Below are 24,503 nucleotides of genomic sequence, written 5' to 3'. Positions count from 1 at the left end.
GTCAAGGCTATCTATAATTTTCTATCATAGTTGTGAAGGAATTCTGTTGAATATGGATGAATAACTATTGACATACACCTCAACGACTTCTTGTAAATTATTTTATGTTGCCCAATCATGAACGTATCTATTTAGCTGTACAGTTTATAATAATTGTGCAACACTTTGAAACAAAGTTCAAATGGTTGTTTAACCATCGAATATGCTTGATTTGAAATACTGTAAGTAAACTAGCCCAACAAAATCGACTATAGACCAACTACACTTTGTTTCATGCCAGGTGGACTAGTAACATTAACAGCAGAAGTTTAGCGGTAGGACTTTTTCTGGACTTCAATAGGGCTAGTTGGCTACCTTTTACTAGCCTGACAGCCAAAAAGGGGATACTGTAAATTAACTAACACAGTCAATGTACTGTCTGAGTAGGAGCACTCCGATTTCTGTGAAACTTTCAAAAGTTAAAATATACAATACGGTACTGTACATTCAAAGAATTAGGTCAAAGGTCATCTTAATGCATGGTACTTATTTTTGATGACCCTTTAGTGTGAAAACTTTCTATTCAAGAATTCAATATCTTGTAATTTTATATTATTAGCGTAATTTCTGACAATGTGTCTTGTAATGCAATACCTGTATTTTCTCTCTGGACGTCTTTCCATAATTTTTTAATATCAGTTGGCCGAGAAAATTAGGATGAAGAAGGCAAAGGAAATGCTCTCGAAGCAATCAACAAAGCTGTGAAATATAATCACTGTAGTAGCCTTTAATCTAAGCAACAATTTTGACATAGAATTTGACCTCTGACATTATATCACTTAACGTTCTACTCGTTTAATGTCCACCACGTTAAAGGGTACAGTACATGTTTCACCTGAATAATAATACAATAGCATACAAAAAAAGCGATTTTTATTTAAACTGTCTGTTTTCTAAAAGGCGTACATTAAATAAAAACATTATAGATGAATTTGATTTTAGTTTTACCTCCATAGCCAAAGAAATACCCATTACTACGCATTCCATCTAAGAAGTGTAAACATACATTGGTTGAATGACTTTCAAAATAATTTTTTTTTTTTCTACTGCTAAGAAAAAGGATATCAATTGTTCACAAATCATAACTTTATACTTTGCAACAAAAACACAAGCAATACAACAAAGCCTATACTGTTTTAAAGGTAACAGTTCATTTCAAAAGTCATGTCAACAATCTTATAAAGAAATCTTTTTACAATTAATTTACAGATTTTACAAACATGTCCAATGAAAATATTTATTTTAGACCAATTTTTAGATTTGTCTGCTTTAAAAAAGACAAAACTTCCGAAATATTTCAAAACAATAAGTTTGTTTCATTTTAAAACCATTTGTGAACTACTGTAGTCAACTTCTGATAAGATAGAACATTGCCCCAGAATGTGTGGAGCCTCTGACTTCTGTACTGCATAAACAATCAATATTGAATCCTACTGAATTCAAGATTTCAATTTCTTTCTTTTGTATCCTTTTAGGGTAAATATTTATTTGTATGTTATGCCTTTAGGCACATTTGGCCAAGGATTACCAATAGTAAATTAATCACTTTCCTATCAGATAGGTGGTAATCCCCTGATACAGAGGCTATTTTGTGAACCAGTTCACTGGGGTAACCCCCTACTTGCCTGGTCTACTGTGTATACTGGACCTACAGTTTGTATATAGTCTTTATCCAAAAACTTGTTCTACCACCAGAACTGCTGTAGGAGCTAGTCGACCTTGAACCTATGCCTATATTGTTGGTGAAGTAAACGGCCGCTTCTGCTTGGCTATTTGACAAATAGTACAGTAAGGATGTATTTTTATGACATTTTTAAAACTTAGAAAAATGCTGATAACACCAGAGAACCCAAGTTGTTCACAAAAATTATTTTCTTTTTTGCATAAATGTGGCACAATTTGATTAATAGCCGTAAGGTATTTCACAGTCCTAAAAGGTGTGTACCCGGCCATTCTACTATTTTAGTATTTTTTTTTTTTTTTGAACTTTGTGAACTTTATTCAATCAATCGTACATTTTTTATAATGGTAACCACAATAAGGTATAATATTACAGTAGATTTTTACAAACAAAAAAAACAAGACCAATATAAATATAAATTATAAAATATATACAATGATTATTTACAGTAATGATAAAAATAAAAATTAATTGTTTATATTGACTATTATTGGAAACAGAAGTTGAATAATAAAATACTGGAAAGTTTAGTTAGAGGTTTACAATCAATGGAAAAGATGAAAACATATAATATTGTAAGTATTAAAAGTAGCATTGTTTAGGGAGATTACTGTATATTGGCAACGGCCTAAAGTTGAACATGGTTTTAAGCAAAAGTTATATATTGATTGATTGAATCGGGCATCCTACTCCGGCCTTTGATTTTGAGGCACTTCAAAATCTGAGTTATCCAAGAATGTCCTAGAAGTTTTGCAAATGTGTCTTATAATTTATAGAACAGGAAGAATGTACAGTATAATATTTCAATGTTTAATTCAGTGATTTCATATACTGTGAAAAATATGTTTGTGTCAGTAATATTTGTGAATAGTATGAATGCTGTACCAGGAACAAGAGGTCAACTATATAATAGGTTGATTGATTGCTTTTATTTAAAGAACACTTGAATTCTAAATACATATATTCAGGTGGGCCTCAAAAAATTGTTTCACACAAACAGGTTGATATTGATTCAAAAAATAGTAGAAAATTTATGAATTGATAATATTACTACTACTACTATACAGTACATAAGTCTGAGTACATGTGGTTTGAAGGGGAAGGTGTGTTGCTTACTCAATCTAAATTATATCTACAATACAAACCTTATTTTTGGTACAATTCCATTCTCCAATAGATTGTTTCCATAATTTATGAAATGACAATGTACAAAATACCAGTACTTACTGTACATAACTGTACTAAACTGTACTAGTACTAGATACATGTGTGGTTTGAAGAAGTGTTATTACTTACCAAATCTAAATTATATCTACATGTACACACCTTATTTTTGGTACAATTCCTTTACTCCAATAGATCATTTCCATCATTAGTTATCTGCACCTCTAATTAATACATTTATCAAATACCAGCCTTTGCATAATAAAATACCTTTTTTTAATCCATCGCACAAACACAAAAATAAGTATGGTTGCACGTCTGATATCAAATAAAAGGATTGCTTGAGACAGAACTAAATAGAGTTTTTCACTCACTGCCTTTGTAGTCAAACCAGGACATACAACTACAGTCAGTATATGAACTAAAGGGTCAAAAGTGGATGAACAAAAAAGAAAGGCTTGGCCTAGCAATCCCAGATCCTACAGCTAGCTTCCTGATTCTCAATCTTATAAACAATGATAGAAACTTACAGGTAATATTAAGCCTAGAACTTGTTGAGTACTAGTGGACAGACACACCTTGTCCAGTTGAAAATGTTAATGAAGCCGGCCGCTACGGCTTGATAGGCCTATATCAGTTGACTGAGTGACTGGCTGACTGTTTTGAGGTATGCAATCAACTGCAGCAGTGTAATTCAATGCTGTAGTCCTACTGTAAACACTAACCATTCTTATGAATAATGAACCTTATAACCAAGTCGATATTATGACTTTTACTTTTATGACATCATCGCACATATGACAAACATAAAATGAAGAAAGCCATTTCTTAATAATTAATTCACCGTCATTAATTAATTAACAAACTGCAAGTAATTAGCCAACTGCAAATATCAAACTAATTAACCTTCTGGAATCTTAAATAAATTATGATGATGATCATGAATGTCAGGAAATACTTGCTTATCTGATTAACCTCAAGCTTTAATACTGAAAAGGAGAACTACATTAACTAATGAGCTCACTTGAAAGATAATATAATTCATTAACATACCATAAATTACTGTACGCAATACTAAAGATAAGGGGGATGGGGAGGTTAAAAAGTGAGAGTTTTCCAGCAAAAACAGGAGTGTTTACAAGGCACCTGACTACAAATATAATTTCATACTACATTACATTAAACCCCTCCTATTCAGAGGAGAAATTGCCATGAACAAACGAGATATTTTAACAGATTTTATCAAGTAGAACAGGACAATCCTTATGCATGGGTCCCTTTAATAGTTCAAAATTAATCCGAAATTCAGCAGAGAGTAACTTTCAGATGCGACAAATGAGAGGACAAGAGATAATATTAGCATAAATTTGGGAGCTTGAACTATGACCTTCTGTGTAAACAACATAATTATCAGTTTAAACATTTCTGTGTAAACCTGATAATTATAGAAATGATTATGATCCTCTATCGCCATGCCTACTGGAAAACATTGAAGATTCTAACATACCAATGTACTGATACAATGGCAGAACGTAATCTTCTCCGTCAATACCACGGCACACAAGGCATCTCTACGCATAAATACCCACGAGAATGATACGAGGAAAGATACGATAGGCTTTGTTTAAACCGTAGGAATTAACAAACAAAAAAATAATTTAACACCGATATAAATAATTTAGTCTGATATTTCTTTAGTGATAATTTGACAATAAAAATAATAACTTACAGCCATCAACCGATATTTACATATAAATATTACCGACATTCATTTTGAGGGCTTGATTTTTCATTATTAAAAATTAACTAACAATCTACTCGTGGATAACTCGTTCTACCCAGCTGGGATATGAAATTATAATAAAAGATTTGTAATAGATAGTTCTTTTTTTCCTTTATATTTAGTTAAGGCAAGTCAAGATATGAGCACTGTAGTTTCCATTATACTGCATAATAAAAGGAATCTGTATCTGACTAAACTGTAGAAATTACTACTAGACTAGACTAAAGATAAACCATGTACTAAAAAGAACATGTGATAATTTGCACATTCCTTTCTAGATCAGATGTCAAATCGTACTGTTTATATCACTTTTTACTGCACATAGCTTCTCTATACTTTCCAGCTCTCTGTGACAGAGAGGTCATATGACCCTTATATGACCTTTCGGGTAAGTATGCTATAATATGCAAAGTGACCCTGTATAATGTTCTAAGTTTACCAATTTATTTTAAACATTGTCAAGGTATATGCATCTACTGTATGTGTATTGTATTTTGTAGAATACCTTAGCAAAGATTTTTCCTTTTTTCCCATGTAGTATACAAGTAGGTATCCCAATGAAAAAATTCAGATTAATTTTTTTACATTTTCTTTCAGTTAACCATAAAGAACTTAATGTAATTACCATTTTGCAATTTAAATGATTGAAATCCGATTACCCGTTCTAAAGTTATGGTTATTTAAAGTGGTAAAAAAATATACGATTTTTTGCCTAAAAATTGTGTTTTTTGCAGTTGAAATTGGAAGCATTTTTAAAAGGTTATAACTTTTACAATAATTAGTTAAAAGTTTTGAATTTTGTTAAACCTATAGATATCACAGAGTTGTACAACTCTATTTTTTTTGGAGCCTCAACGAAACCTATTTTTTAAATTATTGGTCCGCAAAGTGGTAGGAAAGCATTTAACGCCCATTTTTGCTGGAATTCCCTAAAAAATGAAAAAACTGCAATTTTTCAATGATCTGTAACTTTTGAACTACTGTACTAATTCATTTAATTTTTTTTGTACTTGTTAGAATGTAGTGTATATTTCATTAATAAATATATTTTAGATGTGTATATGAAAAAAAAAATTTTTTTAATGGTGAAATTTAAAATTATAAAAAAAAAAATGAAAAAGTATGTTAAAAACGGTGTGATGTACTGTTTCCTTTCTTTTACACTAATTTTCGGTAAGTATAATTATTAGAATATTTTAATATACTTTATATTTATAATTTCAATCATAAATACTATTATTTATAACTTTTGAATACGTAAAACAAGATTTTAGGCCCATATGATTATGACACCAAATCTAAGCCGGGCTGCTAAGTAAGATATGCTCTTTTAAGGCAAACGCACAATATGGGTCAAAATAAACTCATTTAAAATAATCAATGTTAATTAAAACAATTAATTGTTTACCTGAATAGTATATATAACATTATAAAAATTGTTTTCTTTTCGTATTATTACGTTATTAAATTGAAATACGGAGCTAAAGTTTAGGCCAAGTCACGGCTTACTCGCGATCAGTAGTCGCTCCCGTTAAAGTATTTCGGTCGCAGTTAATGACTTTCGGCCGCCGTATACAGAGTCAAATGTAACGTTGGTAAATTAGCTTAATAAATTTCCTCGGTACATTTTAATCTAACGCATTTGCATTGTATACTTGCATAATAAATCTTCCGCACATTACATCAATTTTAAGTTGTTAAATTAATGTGTAAAACCAGATATTCTACGACGGAAAAGGACATGTCAATCTCCGACATCGCTGCTGTCACACATCTCGCGTCGAGCCGGTCGAACTCGAGCGAGGAAAACTAAACAACGTGTTCAAAATATGGAACGTACCATTCGCTGATAGGGTGCATTAATGTATTTAACGGAAAACGCCACAACAAACACCCGCGTATTTTAGAGTACAATATTTTACTCACTACAATATTCACCGGATTATAATGGTTGGATCTTTAAAATTTTGAACGGGATTTACGCCTCATGCACCATTTTAAAATGTAGTTCGCACAATTACCATGCACAATACGTTTGTAAACTATGTTTTATCGATTTCAATGTAGATTTAGCTATAATTTAATACCAAAATCCATAATATTTTTCCATAAACGGTGAATCAAAATTGGATTTTTGTCACAAAAATTGACTTTTCGTTACGAAAAACCTATTTATAGAAGACGATTTTCGTATCAAATTAAAGCTTATTTAAAGCCTGATAACATACAACAAAAATTAATCCGCTAGCTCCAATGGTAATCGTGCGATCGTGTTTTGAAAACTGATGGGGATTTTCCGATGAGGTTTTCAACGCGCGGAAATCGGCTCGACGGGATTTTAGAACCGTTTTAAAATCGCATTTTCTCGGCAACTAATTCATTAATTTTAATTATAAACACACTTATACATAGATTAAAACAAGTACTTTCAAACAATATAAATTTTGTAAGTATTAATTAAGATTGAATACGATTTATTTAACATCAAAGTCATACTACTTTTTCGAATTTCGTCAATATTTCAAAAGTGATACCCCTCTGTGCGCTTTCATTGGGATACCTAATACAAGATACACACACTGCATACACCAAGACTTGCTATACAGCCACGAAATAGGTATTGCACAAGGTATTTCAATTCATGGTTTAAAATCCTGTTGTGCACAAACATAGCATTATAGTATGATGGCAATCACAGTACTGTACAAAAACAACTTGATACTCAATAATTTACAGAGGTCAAGAGGTCAGCATTTTAATGGCAGTTAAACAGTCAAAAGTAAAAATTGGCTGATTTTTTAAAACATTTCTTTTTTAATCATGGTCTTGATCAAACTGAAAACAATCCATTTCTTTTCAAGTTTTATTGTTAATTAGAAAGGAAAAAAGATGTGATTGTTTATTTTTTTTATTTATTTTTTTTTTACATTTTTACCAATGTGTGGTTGGGGATTTAAGGGATCCTTCCCAACCAAAATAGAAATTAGAATAATTTAGAATGACAACTTGAAGAGCATATGAGATATTTGATTGACATAATGTAACTACAGTACAATAGAACAGATTTATATTTCTAAAACTTACTGCTTTATCCGGTAGAAAAAAAATGACTGTCAAAGTGTACGTCAACACGCACACGCAAGTGGTATAGCATCCGAAAGATTTTACTGAATTAGGTCATTCGTTGAGAAATAGATGAAACATACTGGACAGGCCTAAAGTGCAATGAGATCTGTCAGAGAACTAAACAATTCTTGCACTATAATTATTGATTGACTGTCAAAACAGGTGATAGTGGCCAAGATAGAAAACTCCTTAAAATATTAATGGGTGTCAACACAGTTAAACTCAGTCATTCTTTTGACCATTTTAGCTATTTTTCTATTACATTTTCTCTTCTTTTTCCTGAATTTAATGGGTTTATTGTACAGTGACAGCATAATATTCAAATTAATATTTTTTTTTAAATTATTATTTCACTATTTATAGCAAGAATAATATAAAGGATAAACTTACTGTAGTAAAGCTATGTCTACACTATCAAACATTATGTGAAAAAAAGAATGTGATGTGTGATGTCATATCTCTACCATATTTGGGCATATCATTACCATATTTGGGCATATCACCACCATATTTGTGCAAATCAACACCATATTTGAGCACATCACACTTTTGTCAAACTAGTTTGATAGTGTAGACAGATCCTATAATATAAGTATAACTACACCAGTTCAAAGCACTATGTGATCCAGCAATACAAAAATAAGGGGTCTGTCAAGACTATGTACCAAATACTAACTTATGGCATATTATTACTATTCGTGCATATCTGTCATATTAGAGCAGTATGTATATTAGCAGTCGGTGTTCATCTCACTTGTATTGTATTGAATTATTAAACGCTTCAACGTACTCAGCCCTGACCTAGAATATTATTAGTAGAAATGATTCAGTATAAAAGGGAATCATTATTATCTTTTATTTATTCTACTGTCACTAGTAAAAGTTAACACAATTGTCTTGGTGTTTTTGTTTAAATCACTGTCACACTTGATGTAATGAAATTTGCATGTACAAATATAACTATAATACAGTAGGTTTATAACTTTCTTTCGAAAGATGTATATCACCATGATATCACTGATGAGATTTGAATAAAAGTGGTTGGAAATTCTGTAACTGCCTAAAGGTGCGGCGCAAATTTTACGAAATACGGTGGCCCAGATAAAACAGCATAAGAATCGGTTCTGAAAAATGTATTGTTCTTGGAATTTCTCACCGTCGTGTGTAGTGATCAACATTTATTATCTAGTATACAGTACAGTAAATCACATGGGCTAATGAATAGTAAACTTAACAAGGGTATAATCAGCATCGTAGATCGTGAGCACATTACTAATATCAAGACAGAAATGAAAACATGTAGTACACTTTAATAATCACACACACACTTCCTGTTCTATTTTCTATTCTTCAATTGATCAACAGTGAAAGATAGTTAATAATTATTCAATTACAACACGCTTTTGATTAGGTATTTTCTAATTGACAACGAATAGGTATAGTAGTAGCAAACAACGTTGAGAAATGGCAGAGATACAGTGTTTGCAGCGAGTAGTTGCAATCATGATTGTCATTTGAAAAATGCCTCAAGCTTGGATTAATATCTACAAACTGTCTAATGTGTCCTTATTATTCTCTACAAATTATTTCTTCTAATAATTATTATTATTTTGAGCCTTGAAGGCAACTCCTGCCGATTCTTCAATTGTCAATTGGATATGTCTTATCTTTTATACGCTGCAATGCAATGTAAAAGGTCGTTGAAAATGGCTTGATCATATATTTGCATGCAGAAATTCTGATGAATCTGTACCTAGAACCAGCCAAATTAATAAAGTAATTTTCAATTATTCAACTAAAGCATTTAATTTTTTTCATTTCTTTAGAACACGATGCAAAATAAATTAAATTGTAACGACTATTAAGGTTGAAATTTACTTTTGAATAATTCTAAACCATTAACAATTAATACCAAGCTTTTTATGTTTAAAACAGAAAAAATAATCATAGTGTATCGTGAACATCTAAGCTGCTAAATGAACAAACTAACACTTACCAATACACCCAACTGGGCATGACTACTGAGCAGATGACATGAGCCGGCCGGGCCGGCTGCTTGGCGGCAGCCTCACCTGGTCAAAGCCTAGTGAATGACTGCCTTTACCAGCTCTGCTAGCTAATTTATGACAGTGACCTAGGTAAAGTAAAGTGAGATAATATCTCAGCTAGCAACAATAACTGTGGAATGGTCAGTCAGTCAACTGACTGTCTCACTGTGCGAGAGGTCGCCATGTAATAATCTGGCATTCTAGCACTCCTGTACTTTGATAATAAACAGATTGTGAACCATTTCAATGCACTCTCTATTTCTGGCTGTACATAAACTGTATCTTTAATCTAAATTTCTGTATACCAGTAGGTATCACATTGTGTCGTGACAGTTTTAAAAAATCCATGAAATTCTAAAAAGTGATATGGCTATAATGTTAAAATTACTACACTCATTTTGATTGTATTTATTACTAATAAGTAATATAACTGAGTAAACAATTACAAAAAATAGAATTTCATAATCCTAAATTGGGGGGTGTAAATGTAATAAATTAATACTATTCTTTCTAGTGAACATTTAATAATTAATTTAGCTTCAGATATCAGGATATCATTCCAAGCTAGATCCGAACCCTAAATAGACCGACTACGGTGTTGACCCTACATGTATTTTTAATACATATTGTCTACCTACTGTATTATGCATATTAAAAAGTCCAAATTTCTAAATCATACTGTGTATGTATAATAACAACTCTATACTTGAAATTTGATCATTTAACCTAGACATTAAATATCATTTATTCAAATTTCAAATTTACGACAAAATGGCAAGATACGAAATTTGGCACTTACCGTTACTTAAACAACATACAACATTGAGATAGAATAACGCAGTACAGTTTACCAACTACAAAATCAATGATACTCTACTACTTAGCTTTGAACGTGAGTGTACCAGGGAACGAATTACCCATGCATACTATCACGGGCCTAAAGTAATCAATTACCTCAATAATTAAACAAGAAGAGCAGGTAGTTACATAACATTTACATACATTAACATATCATTTGCATTAATTCAATCTAGGTTGTACAGTACATGTACATATCATTTAAAAAATCGGTTTCAATACAATATGCCACAGACACCTACTAAACATGGATAGATACAGTGCTTGACTGCTCATCATGATATGCCATTTACCATCCCATGTGCAAGATTTGTATTCTCACAAATTAGCATATCATTTGCATAATTCAAGTTTCTAATCTGCACTGCTACGCGGCATAAGTTGCTAATTATGTTCAATTGAGGAATATACACTTGTCGGCCTATCTCACTCGCTAGGTCATATTAATTTTAACATATCGTCTTTTACATGCTTGATTTGAAATTTAATTTAAACATGAATACAATGGCAAATAAAATGTAATTGTAAGAATAAAATTTGCAAAATCAGTGTTAGAAAATCAAATGTCACTAAAAATTAGAATACAACTAATAATAATAATGATAAAATGCCATTTATATTTCACAAAATGTATAGATAGAAGTGATGGACATCTAGTGATACTTCACCATCAAAAGACAAAAATCCCATGTCACTAAAATACCACTAATAATATAATAATAATAATATGCCATTTATATTTTCACAACATGTATTAAAATGATGCACATCTATTGATTAAGCATCAAAAGACGAAGTATTAGCCTCACATGCAGGGAAGGACAGAGCAAATATTTGACCAGGTATTTCTGAACGACAACGGACAACCGATAATTTATGCTACATTACACAAAGCCACTTTTGACTAAAAGATCAACTCTGTTACATATTAATACTTTTAGTATTCTGATAATATCAAATTTGTTTCTTTAAAATTGCAATTTTATGGATAAACTAAGACAAATTTGTGATCTGAATTTCTGTTAAGATAAATAATAATGTTTAGCGAATATAAAAAGAAAATTAATGTAGAATGTACTGAACCGTGTAATCCCGCCTGGTTAGTTTTAGCACCCTTGTCAACATTTAATATTATTTTTCGCATTTTATTATACTGTATATATTTCATAGTTTCTGCACAGGCATAGTAGTATAGTATAAATATAGAAATAACTTAGGTGATTTATTATCTTTATAAATATCATGGTAGATTATTTATTATTAAAAAAATATTAACTGGTAATTGTTTATATTTGTAAACTTTGTGCATTGACGTCTTAGGTTCCTTGTATTGTCTTTATACAACTCTGCGCTGGTGGGGATGCGACACAAAATCGTGAAATGAGCAAGGGTTCATTTTAAATTTGTCGCGGGATGCACAGAAACATTTTCTAGATTTAAAAGTCATGAATATTATTATCAAATAATCAATTATGTTATATATTTTCTTATTCAATGCATTCTAATTAAAATAAATAAGGTCTAAAATTAAAAAGGATTTTAATGAAGTATTAATGTTCCAAATCAACCTTGGCAAATGTTTTAGTTTCAGTTTTTATTTTTTTTAAACAAGACTACTACGATAGATGAATGTTGTTTTATTTTCCAAGTAGTTTTAATGCAACTAAATTGCCTTCTCCCATCATCCCACAGTAATTATTCCCCGATTAACATCTCCTTGGTTTCATCATCATTAGGCTAATCAGTATTCTGATACAGAGGTCAGCAAACTGATGACTACAGTAGATAATTCCTTAATTTATGTTTTGAATTTTGCATAAAATAGACATTGTTGTATCATCCTCCAGATGATTGTATCAATCAACATTACCGTATTTTCCGGAGTATAGGTCGACCCCAAGTATAAGTCGACCCCCAACTTTGACCTAGAATATCGTTGATTTTGGTATGACCTGAATATAAGTCGACCCCCAAAATCGGCTAATAACACAACTTACTTTAAAGTTCAAAGAAGGCTAGAAATGTATGAAATGTGGTTGTTTGTTTATACAATTATTAAAGTGTAGGCCTAATCAATATCGGACGGACGTAATCACAACGGCTTCGCCGCCGTCTTCGCCAGCCTATAATAAATGACAGCGATGTAGCGTTACAGTACTTGCCATCAGCGATGTTTTTTCGCGTCACTCGAATAAATTAAAACGAGTTTTTCGTTGGGAGGCTTATTATTGTACAGGCGAGTAGTTGTAAATCGCGTTATCTGTAAATGTACACGCGCCGGACTGAGGAGAATTTATTTTATGAATAGACATGCGCAGTAATTGTAATTACGAACAAACAAACAAACTGCGCATGTGTATAGATGAAAATATCGCGCAATAACAAACATGCTGCATGGACATTCCAACATCGTGTAGTTCGTTTTGTGGTGTGTGTTACGATGTTTTCGCGAGTGAATACGAAGCATATGAAACACAAACGAAAACTATTTATTCTTAATTATTTTAATAAAAGCGTAATATAAACATCAAAATTAATCTTTGTTATATATTAATAGTACTTGTACCAGTACTTGTTGGAGTTGTATTATTTTGTACAATGTAGGTATTATTAAATTGAAAACTCCTGTGAGTGATTGATGATAGGCCACTGACCTTGCTAGGCCTTGACAGCTGACGGCTTTTGAACGAATTTTTTCGGCTTGATTTTTTTCAAAAATCGCATGGTCGGAGTATAAGTCGACCCCCCGATTTTGCAATTAAAATTTTCCCACAAAGTCTCGACCTATACTCCGGAAAATACGGTACATTAATATACTAAAGCTGTTGCACAAATATTAAGGTTGAAGTATCAAAAATAGGGTGGGTGGTGGCATATGAACAGAGGGTGTATTCTTAAGGGTAATTTTACTTTAGTAGAAATTTATACTGGCCCCAATTGTGTTATTGTCTAGTTTTGTTAGTTCACCAGTCAGCTTTTCGATTTTTGTCTGAAAACTACAAGCTCAAGTAGTATACATATGAAACGCCATGTGCCAAAATATAATCTTTTTACTAATATTGAGTCTCGGAATAACTATACAAGACCTTAAAATAAACTTGGTGACCACGCCCACTTATCTAGTGAGCCAATATGTGTTTGCATGTTTTTGTGTAGTATTTGAACAAAACACTCTCTTGAACCCCACTCTGCTTTCTCATACCCCATCTCCTTTCTTACACTGATCTTCCCCTTTCTCGTACCCCACTCTGCTTTCTCATACTCCACTCTGCTTTCTCATACTTCATCTCCTTTCTTACACTGATCTTCCCCTTTCTCGTACCCCACTCTGCTTTCTCATACCCCATCTCCTTTCTTACACTGATCTTCCCCTTTCTCGTACCCCACTCTGCTTTCTCATACCTCATCTCCTTTCTTACACTGATCTTCCCCTTTCTCATACCCCACTCTGCTTTTTCATACCCCATCTCCTTTCTTACACTGATCTTCCCCTTTCTCGTACCCCACTCTGCTTTCTCATACACCATCACCTTCCTTACACTGATCTTCCCCATTCTCATACCCCACTCCGCTTTTATCATACCCAATCTCCTTCCTTACACCGATCTTCCCACCTCATACAGTACACCCTCCCTCTATCCCCATATAATGCCATTCTCCTCTTTTGCCAGATTTATTGTCAGTGTCACATTCTGTTACATGATTTAAAAACAGAGAATATAAATTCATTGTGAAATGCATAACCAAGCCTTAATTGATTTTCTTGGGCTATGAATATTACTGTAACAAATTAGAATTCTGAAAATCAATTCTTAGAAATAGGTTTAAAGTAATGATTGCAAACCTAGCAAAGCAACTGTTTAAAATTCAGAATTTACATTGCATGTGAATGTTCAGCCCACATCTTCCTCCAATTACATCTACAAGCAAACCCCAATACCAACCGTCTCTCATCAGACCACTAGTTCTCATCCCGGAAGTTAGTCAACTAAAACCGTCCATAGCATTTATTAAATAAGTTTGAATTTATACTATCGCTGTTTGGTATTAGTCGCTTTTTTTGTCATCTTTTATGTCAAACAAAATGGAGGGATGTGTATACCACTATCTTGTAATTCATTCTAAAGCTCTGTCTACACTATCAAACTAGCTTGACAAAAAAATGTTGATGTGCCAAAATATGGTAATGATATACCGTATATTTCGGTGTATAAGTCGCACCGGTGTATAAGACGCACCCCCTAACTCAGAGTAAAATATCGGTATTTTTTATATTGTCAATGTATAAGACGCACCTTATATTTCATCAAAACAATGTTTTTTTTAAATTGTAATCAATATTATTGTAATAATATATTTTGTTATATCTACAACGGCGTCCTTTATTTAGGTTTTTTCTTACTAGGCTCGGCCGCGCCCAGCCTCAACAAGTTGTTTCTAACTTGTTATTCATGAGTTTCGCACCCGCAACATCGAGTGCATGACCGTGTGTGTAACACGCACGTGTGTGGGCTAGCCTCGCTCGATCATTTCGAGAGGGTGCACGTTTTCACAGACAATCGTATTCGATTAGTATCTATGTATCCGAGAAGTGTGTACGCTAGGTCCATGCTATAATCACCTGGAGAATATCCTAGTCGAATACCGTACAACATGTGGCCGCCAAGAAGGGCTTGCGCTGGGGGTACGGCGGTCGGCGATTGTGCGTATACTAGAAATAAATATTATTCCAATCGTAAACGTTTACAAATGAAATTTTATCGGAGCGCCTAAAACAGCTCCATAATAAACAAATCTTTTCATCATATTTAGTATAACATCACGCTAAAATGCCTTGAAAACTAGGCAGAAGCAGGTTGCCGTTACGTTTAGTACACTGTAGCTAGGCCTAGCCTACTCAGGCCTAGCCAACGAGGTGACGATATGTACACTCTCTGCGGTGAGGCATTTATTCGGTGTATAAGACACACCCTTAATTTAGAGGTCAAATTTGCGTGTCAAAAGTGCGACTTATACACCGAAATATACAGTACCCAAATATGGTAGAGGTATGACATCATCATGTCCATATATGGGCACATCACATTTTTTGTTGCATTAAAGTTTGATGTGTGGACATAGCTTTAAAGGTGTGTCGATATTATTACCAATACCAACCAACTTTAACAAGTTAGCAATGATCTACTACAAGCATACTGTAAATCACATACCATTTTGTAGCCTCAACACTGTAGCAAATAAATAAATAAAAAGAAATATAAATAAGGTACTGTAGCAAAATAACTGTTTGAATGAATTGAAAGAAAAAAATAATAAAATATAAAAATATGGTGCCTACAAATTATAGACAGATTGTAGAAATTTGTAAATATAATTATAGTTCATTTGGCCCATTATTTTGCTATTAAACTTCTTCACTAAATAGCTATGGGCTAAATCTCAGTCTGGAAGTTTTAAGTCAACTACAAATAGATTTTAAGTATATTAAAAACTAGGGGTCACAGTAAGCCAAGTTTAACTGACCCTAGCTCTGTGACCCTTACATTGTAATTTAGTATAATATTTAGCCTTGAGGTAATTCTATGATTATCTGAAATAAATAGCTCTGCTTTGTGGGAATCTTCTGTTTTCTATTGTTATTATTGGAATGGTATTTTTAAACACACTAGTCTCTCTCACTCAATAAATTGTACTATTTGAAGTAAGCTGTTTATTTATATAATACCTGACATTTCACAATATCAGAAACAATAAAAAATGTGAATATCTATCATCATAAATTTTAATTAACCATAACATTAGTCATTGGTTACAAATCTTTATTACATTACAGTGTAGCTTTATCTACTGTCAATGTTTTATATACTTTTTTCTACCACCAATGTACTGTTTTCCAAAAATTTGTGATAGCATCAAATTCATTAATAAATTGGAATCAGTTATTAAGTGAAATTTGTATTATTAATAACGATTTAGATAGCATTTACAGATTATTATTGCCATTTTAAATATGTTTATATTTTACATTGACTTTATACTGTAGTGTATGTTGTACAAGACTGCTTCTCCTTTTGGAGGTTTTATGAAATAAATTTAAAAATAAATAAAATCAGTTAAATGGAATTTAACAACATCACATTCAGTTTGTTACAGCTGAGTACATAAACGTGATAGTGTTTCTTTATTATTTCCCTTAAATTTTATTTCTGAATAAATTCTATCAATCGTACAATAACATACAGAAAACATTTCCACCAGTGCAGGAAAAAATTTCATTTAAAAATTTTGTTTAGCAATATTGCTAATCAAACTGATTTTTAAGTCGAGAAACATAGTTTTGTATTTTTTGCTACACAATTTTAAAAATGTGTAGCAATAAGGTTGTTTTGTATAGCTTTTTGCAATGCTACACTGGCGAAAATGTTCCCTGCAGTGCTACAGTATGTAAAACTACCTTAATATAGTAAAAAAGCAACACCATTTAACTATGGTTCTTAAGCTCTGTCTACACTATCAAACTTCATGTAAGAAAAAAATGTGATGTGCCCATATATGGACATGATGATTTCATATCACTACCATATCTGGGTATATCACTAACATATTTGGGCACATCACATTTGTTTTGTCAAACTAGTTTGATAATGATAGTGTACAGTACAGAGTTATCAGCAGTTAATCAAAATTGTTGATGAAAATGCTCCCTGAAATCAATTGTAAACTAAATGGATGGCATATTTGACTACTGTGATATGTATACAGGAGTCTTCTATTAAAAGGATCAAAAACCTCATCTGAATGTACAATACATGTACAGTAATGTTACCCAGACAGAGTCGTGACAAGCAATTTGACAATGTCAACTGCTCCAAGTGGACTGCACTGCACACAGACCAGTAAAGTAATAGGATGATAAGAAGTAAAGGTTACATAAATAAATAGCGATTACATTCTCAAAGGCGTTCACTGCATTATGTCAAAAGTGGGAGTTTTGGCGGCAAAGGGGAAAAAAACCAATTACTACAATGACATGACATGACATGAAATCAATTTACACCCCTTTTTTCTTCAGAGATGAAACAAATTGAAAAAAAAAGTTTTTTTTCCCTAAAACATGGATTGGAATGCAAATCAGTCAGAGATTATAGATTCAATGAATATTCACTAAATTTGACCATACAAATAAAATAAAACTGAACCTGGGTCAATTTCTTGACCTTAACGACCACACACTGAGTATTGTACAGTACTATTATACTACAACTTTTATTACACAAGTGAACTAGGTCAAAATTAATTCATTTTATGGCTTAAAAGTAAAAACCATACACTAACTTTTTTATTATTTTAAAAATGTATTTAAGATCAATCAAATACAATTCGTAAGAGAGTGATGTGACATAATTATTTTTGTTAGTTTTTCATATCTGTTTTTGTATGTTGGAGCAAGCATAATGTCTATGTATATCTTATATGCAAATGACAATAAATGGAATTAATTTTTCCACTGATAAATGAATGAATTACTTTTTATATCTGGATATTAAATAAGAATTTTGGATCTATCTGTAAAGGTATTTATACACTGAATCTTTAAAGCCAATGTTGCAGAATACATCGATCAAAATGTTAATGTGAACAGAATCACTTATTTAACTTCGGTATGTTTCCTCATTGTATATTCTCTGTTCAATTGAGCATATCATCCCATCTTTCCTGGGATGGAATAATTAGATGTCGTCATACTGCTTTACAACTTGTCTTGGGTCACTACAGTTATGAATTTGGGGCTGAATTGGAGATTAATTAATGAGTGTCGTTTGTCCCACAATGCATATTTACATATCATGACGACAAAACACAAATAATTGTATTTTCGAACATCTGGGAACACCTAATCGCATTTATTTTTGAAAAACCTGTATTTGCATTTTAATCTGTATATTTTTACTGTACTGTGTATTGTACTTTGTGTTTTAACATTTTAATGATTTTATTCTGTTTTTATTATATTAAGTTGCCATGAGAAAAACCAATTTTAAATTTTTTGTTTAAATTATTTGACAATAAAGTTATTATCTTGTATCTTGTATCTAATATATGCAAAAAGTAGCGACTCAGTATTATTTCTTTTATGAAATTATTAAGGTGACTATACAAAGCTTAGAAAATAAATGATTGTATTAAATTTTCATTCGGATACAAATTGGCATTATTCAACTAGTAATAATAAAATTGCTCTCAAAATGAAAGCAGATATGCAACAAAAAGTTAAATACTTGAACCACTTGGAAGAAAGTTTGGTATGCAGATTAGCCCATTGGAGGATAAAAATATCTGTCTGATATGACCCCTGACCTGGTTCTCTAACCTAAACAGAGCAAGGCATTATGCACAATGCAAATCTGTTTTGAATTCATGGCTTTGAAGCAATTAGGAGGGACCTCTGAAATTCTTGACATTTTTACTTTAACTGGCTCATCTTTCTTGATTTAAATCGATTGTTTTATTGTTTCTCCACTCCATTCTTCCAGAACATTCTCTAACTAACATAGCCTATAATCTTCAGTACTAATTAGAGCAGCACAATAAAGTATAATAATTGGTTGGATATGAACTGTAACCATGGAATGACATCAAACAATAAAATCGTTGTTGTGTTTTGCGTGAACAATACAACTATTGTACTTTGTTTTACTAGAATTTACTGAAAAAAGGTTAAAAATCAAAAAGGTATTTCAACTATACAGGCAGTTTTTATATAGCCACAACATTTTATGGCTAAAGTATTTTATGAAAGTATAAAACACAGTGGATGTTCCGATTATATATTCATGTGGCATGTGTCATTCCGAAATTATGCAAATTAATATAGGCAAATATGTATGTCAAATCAATCCATCGATAGGCCTACATGGATTAATTTGAATTATAATGCAAATTCCAATTTTGCATTTAACAACTAACTTTACTCCATCATATTGTCATGGACAACTTACCTCTAACTACTATCTATGCTAGGCCTAGGCCTAATAAGGCTAGGCCAGTTGAAACTCAAAAAATCCCAAGCCGAACCCCATTCTCACTGAACTGAAAAAATCGGGTCAGTTAACCCACCCACTCCCTCTTCACATTCATCGCGCTCATCATCTTCTTTCCACACAGGAGAGACTGCATGCAGCAGACAGCCCTTCTTGCGTGTGCAGCAAAGGTAGGCATTTATAATGATTATGTTTATTTACACGCTCCCTCTTCGTTGCCATTTTAATCATCGTAAAACTAAACATCGACAATGAGACTACAGTATGCAACATTGTATTCATGTAAAGTAATGTATTATTTATTACACCTAGAATTACTGGGCCTATTCAATAGCCATAAAATATAAATTTTAGAACAATTTACAGTATTGAATTTTGACAGATACTCACCATGTTTGATCTCTTCCTTCTCCGATAGCAACACCGTAAACGTTACTACGCATGCCCATGGTAAACGCTTCACTGGTTCCCGGCCGGCCGTATATTGACCCTTGGAATTTGTCGTGTCGTTGTAATTTTTACGGGAATTTTTATCATAAAAATACAATTCATTATGATTTTCTATAATATAGCACTTCCTGAAAAAGTTCATGACGTATAGAATCAGCCACGGAATTCTGACGCATATTTATTATCCAGGTTTGACAGCTTTGGAAAAATATCACGCCAATCACCGTCCGTACGTAACACAAAGTGGGCGTTGTTTATATTTGGAATTGTCGCCCCTGTAGCTGGGTTTTTATATTAATCGGATTTTTTAATAGTGTACGTAATGTTATGTTTTTTTGTTTCATTTTATGATAATCCAATTCAAAATGTCGTAATCCAAATAGCATAGGCCTACATTTTTTCCTTTTTTAATTTTGTCTGTAGGCGCGCCTATTATATTGTCAATGTGTGGCCTGAGCAATATAGACTTTTTTTAGTTAGCCCTAGCTACACAAAAATCAGGGATAAGAGGGATATAGCTATACTTAACAAACGATGTATACCAAGTAACACTGTGATACACAGGGCAACCCTCCCGCCCACCGCCTATACACTATCACCCCTATGGGCCTACAAGGGTGTAGTTAACTCATCTTTCGTTGAACACACCACACTTTTGCCAAATCAATCCACGTTAATAAAAGTATCTTCCGGTTCCCCAGTCACAAAAGTGATATGAATACTAATATGAAATAAATATTTTGATACCAATTTGATTTGGCCTATATTCATTAAAGGATAATGAATCAGCCTCAGTGATAAATAGGACATACGGGGGACATACCCGAAATAATTATATTAATTCAGTTTATAGCACATTTTAATTCAAAATAATAGCTCAAATAGTGTAGCTTAAATGGTATCGCTACCCGGGCCGCGAAATTCCTCCCACTACTTATGAATAATAATCTTACTTTTAAAAATCAATTAATTATATTTGTTTGTTTTGTTCTTTTCATTTTAATCTAAAATATTGTATACATTTTCTTAATTTCCAACGCCTTCCACCGTTTCCAAAAAAAGTGTACTGTAGCTCCAAATATATTATATTTAGAGGGCGCCCTACATAATTTTACATTTTACTTGTTATCTCAAAATCTAAAAAACGGAAATACTTTACGATTGAGCCAAATGGTGCCAATGAAGGCAACCATTTCAGAAGTAGGCCTATTGTAAATGAAAATTATGTATCAGAAAAAAGATGTTGCGTAAGGGTTTGGGTACATGGTATCTTAATAATAAAATAATATTATATCTTTATAATTATCACGTCGAACTGCCAGAAATTAATCAGGATTACGAATATTATTATTAGTGGCACTATCGTAGGAAGTAAAAGACACAAAGTGGACGCGCGCGTACAAAAGTGGTATCATTTTCATCAGTATTTGATCATGTGACGTCACCGACGAATGTATGTCAATCTATCACCCCGCCTTTAAAATAAATATTATTTTACTTCTTCTACATCACGTTTGAAAGAAGATTCGTTGAAAATAGGCCAATGGTTTTTAGATGATACAAATTCTATCTTATACATTTCTGTTTAAGACCAGGATTTCATTAATCCCACATTAAGCCAAGACATATCTGCTTCTGATTATGCAGATTATCTTAAATTATCTCCTTCTGATTAAGATTATCTTTAATAATCTCTTATCGATAATTAAGATTATCTTTAATGATCTTCTCCGGATTTTTCGGATTATCTGTGCCGCACTAGTAATTATTGACAGTTGTTTCGTTATTATGTTTATAATTCTTGATGTTAAATCCATGTCATGGATAAATAAATCCAACCAACATTTTATTGTTTTACGCTAATTCGTATTGCCATTTTTACATCTTATTCTAATACTGATTTCAATGTCGTGTTTTATTTCTCTCTATCGACCATTATTTTTGCCATATTAAAAATAAGCCAACTATGGTTTTTCTTAGTTTATATTGTAGCGCCCCCTATATACTACGATCGCAAACTTTTCGGTTACGACAATATTATGAAATGCAATGAAATTGTGAAAAGTAGGCTACCGTAACAACTTTTGTCTGCTACTCGTCACTCACTTATTATACAAAAATCTATACCTTTTCGTTTGGTGTATAAAACTATATATATGACACAGACCTCTTTCGTGTGAAGTAGGCCTAGGCTACATAAATAATCTTTCGATAAATGAAATTGCACTTACTATTTCAGATAGCTGCAACCATCTTTATAAAATGTATTAAGTAGAGCGTTCTACATCATTTATTCACGTGAGAAGATCTTTTATTCATTCAATCTATGAGGCAATATACTGTATTAGTGAATGTGAGAAATGTATTTAAGTTAGCATTATTGAATTATAATTTAATGTTGAGCTTTTGTTGGCCAGTGTTTTAGACAATTTATTGTATATATTTGATCAATTTTTCACAACTATTACTGTATATTTATATTATTGATATTAAGCTGTCCTGAAAGAAGGTAAACTTCTTTATTTATTTAGGTATAAAAACTTACAATAAGTAGCCGTATGGCTAAAAAAGTACTGTCAATTTCAATAACAGTAAGAAAAAATGCAATAAAAACGAATAAAAAGGTACAATATCTTGTTTATGATCGCTTAAACACACTTTTATATTATAGGCCACTGGCATAAATATTACGTCAAAATTCACTCTAAAGGTTTAGTATATATAGGTGATAATAATTATGACGTCATCTCAAGGGAGCATCTGTAATCAGTGAGCAGATTGAATGATACATCGTGTCAACAATAGTGATACATGAAATACGCCGGTCTTATTGTTATGGACATGGACAGGAAATACGCTCGGATATATTGCTGAGACGTTTGCCAGTATTCGATTCCAAACGTCACTTTGAATTTGTCTTTTCTCACTATGATCAAAGCCATACAAAATCTACTTTTGGGCTTTTGAATTATAATCGTATTTTTTTTCGTTCAGTCACCAATCAATTGACCAACGTGCTCTTAATCAGATTATCAGTATAAACATACAATATAAAAAATTTGTTTTATGTACGTATACATTTTGTCTAGGTTCTATATCTGACTTAGTAACGAGGTAATATTTTGGCACATATGGCGTTCCATACGTATAAAACTTGAGCTAACATATTCAGTTTTCAAACAAAAATCGATACGCCGACTGGTGGACTAACATAAAAAAAGACAATAAATACAGACTTGGGGCAAATCTAGTATAGATTGTTTAGTTCCAACGTCCTGGGTCGGTCGTTTAATATATTTTGAATATTTTACATTCTAAATATGCAGGCTCGCATATAACACAACATTGATATTGCCTGCTACTCGTCACTCAGCCTGTCCCTTTCACGTATACTACTCAACGATCAGAAATATATCAGGTTCAGACAAGAGCCAGGGGGTCAGACAAACGGTTTATTGTCTTCCCGTGGGATTTATATGACCAGGCATTTTTAACCGTTAGTTCCCTAACTCTTTTGTCGAAACATTATACGAAAAGGGGTGAATAAGCCTAGAAGGTAGGAAGGCGTCATCATGTTAAATGTTGGCCTAGGGTGTTGAGTGAAGACCGAGACGAATGGTAGACAAGTATGTGGGACGGGTAAAACGGTATGCGCAGAAGAAAAAAAAGAAAGTCGTCTTCGTGACAACAACGATCGGAAGGAAGTTGAGGAATAATATTATGCAATGATATAATTAATCAATTAAAGAAAACCTGGACAAACAGATAATATTACTTCACCAATTTTCCCGGGTTATTAACTAATTGTATAGGTATCTCAGGGAAAATTTTCATTTAAAAATTTTGTTTAGCAATATTGCTAATCAAACTGATTTTTAAGTCGAGAAACACAATTTTCAAAATGTGTAGCAATAAGGTTGTTTTGTATAGCTTTTTGCTACGCTACACTGGCGAAAATGTTCCCTGATCTATATTATTATATTTTAAACTGTTGTTAGTTGTTGTATGTTACAGTAGTATTTTCTTCAGTTGCTAAAGTTCTAAGAAAAAAAACTACAGGTGGCGCCATTTATGACTGCTGATGTAATAAATTTTGCTAATACTAATAGGTTAATATTTATGCGATTATATTTTAATAACAAAAAACCGTGATGCCATAATGACAATAACCCGTTATATTCACATATGAAGTGTGGACTTCATATACACTATACTGATATTAACAAGGGTAGGCCTATACCATCACCAGACGGGCATTGCCTTGCGTGTTACACGCATGTAAAATTCGTGTGACATGTCGTCACGTGCGTTTA

The 24,503-nt window shown here is 32.3% G+C and overlaps 1 protein-coding gene across 1 annotated transcript in view; it reads right to left on the bottom strand.

The window, feature by feature from the left end:
- LOC140053876 (dynein axonemal intermediate chain 7 homolog) overlaps positions 1-20,191 on the bottom strand; it is a 58,394-nt gene extending 38,203 nt beyond the window's left edge. The window contains exon 1 of the mRNA XM_072098609.1: positions 20,131-20,191. Within this exon, the coding sequence (XP_071954710.1) occupies positions 20,131-20,133 (3 nt within the window). The 5' untranslated portion in view covers positions 20,134-20,191. The remainder of the gene's footprint in view (positions 1-20,130) is intronic.
- Between the last annotated feature and the right edge of the window lie 4,312 nt (positions 20,192-24,503).

This window comes from Antedon mediterranea, chromosome 7 (assembly GCF_964355755.1).
Source record: "Antedon mediterranea chromosome 7, ecAntMedi1.1, whole genome shotgun sequence".
NCBI classification, from domain to species: domain Eukaryota; kingdom Metazoa; phylum Echinodermata; class Crinoidea; order Comatulida; family Antedonidae; genus Antedon; species Antedon mediterranea.
The sequence above is the reverse complement of the archived record's forward strand: the minus strand, read 5'-3'. Positions and strand labels throughout refer to the sequence as shown.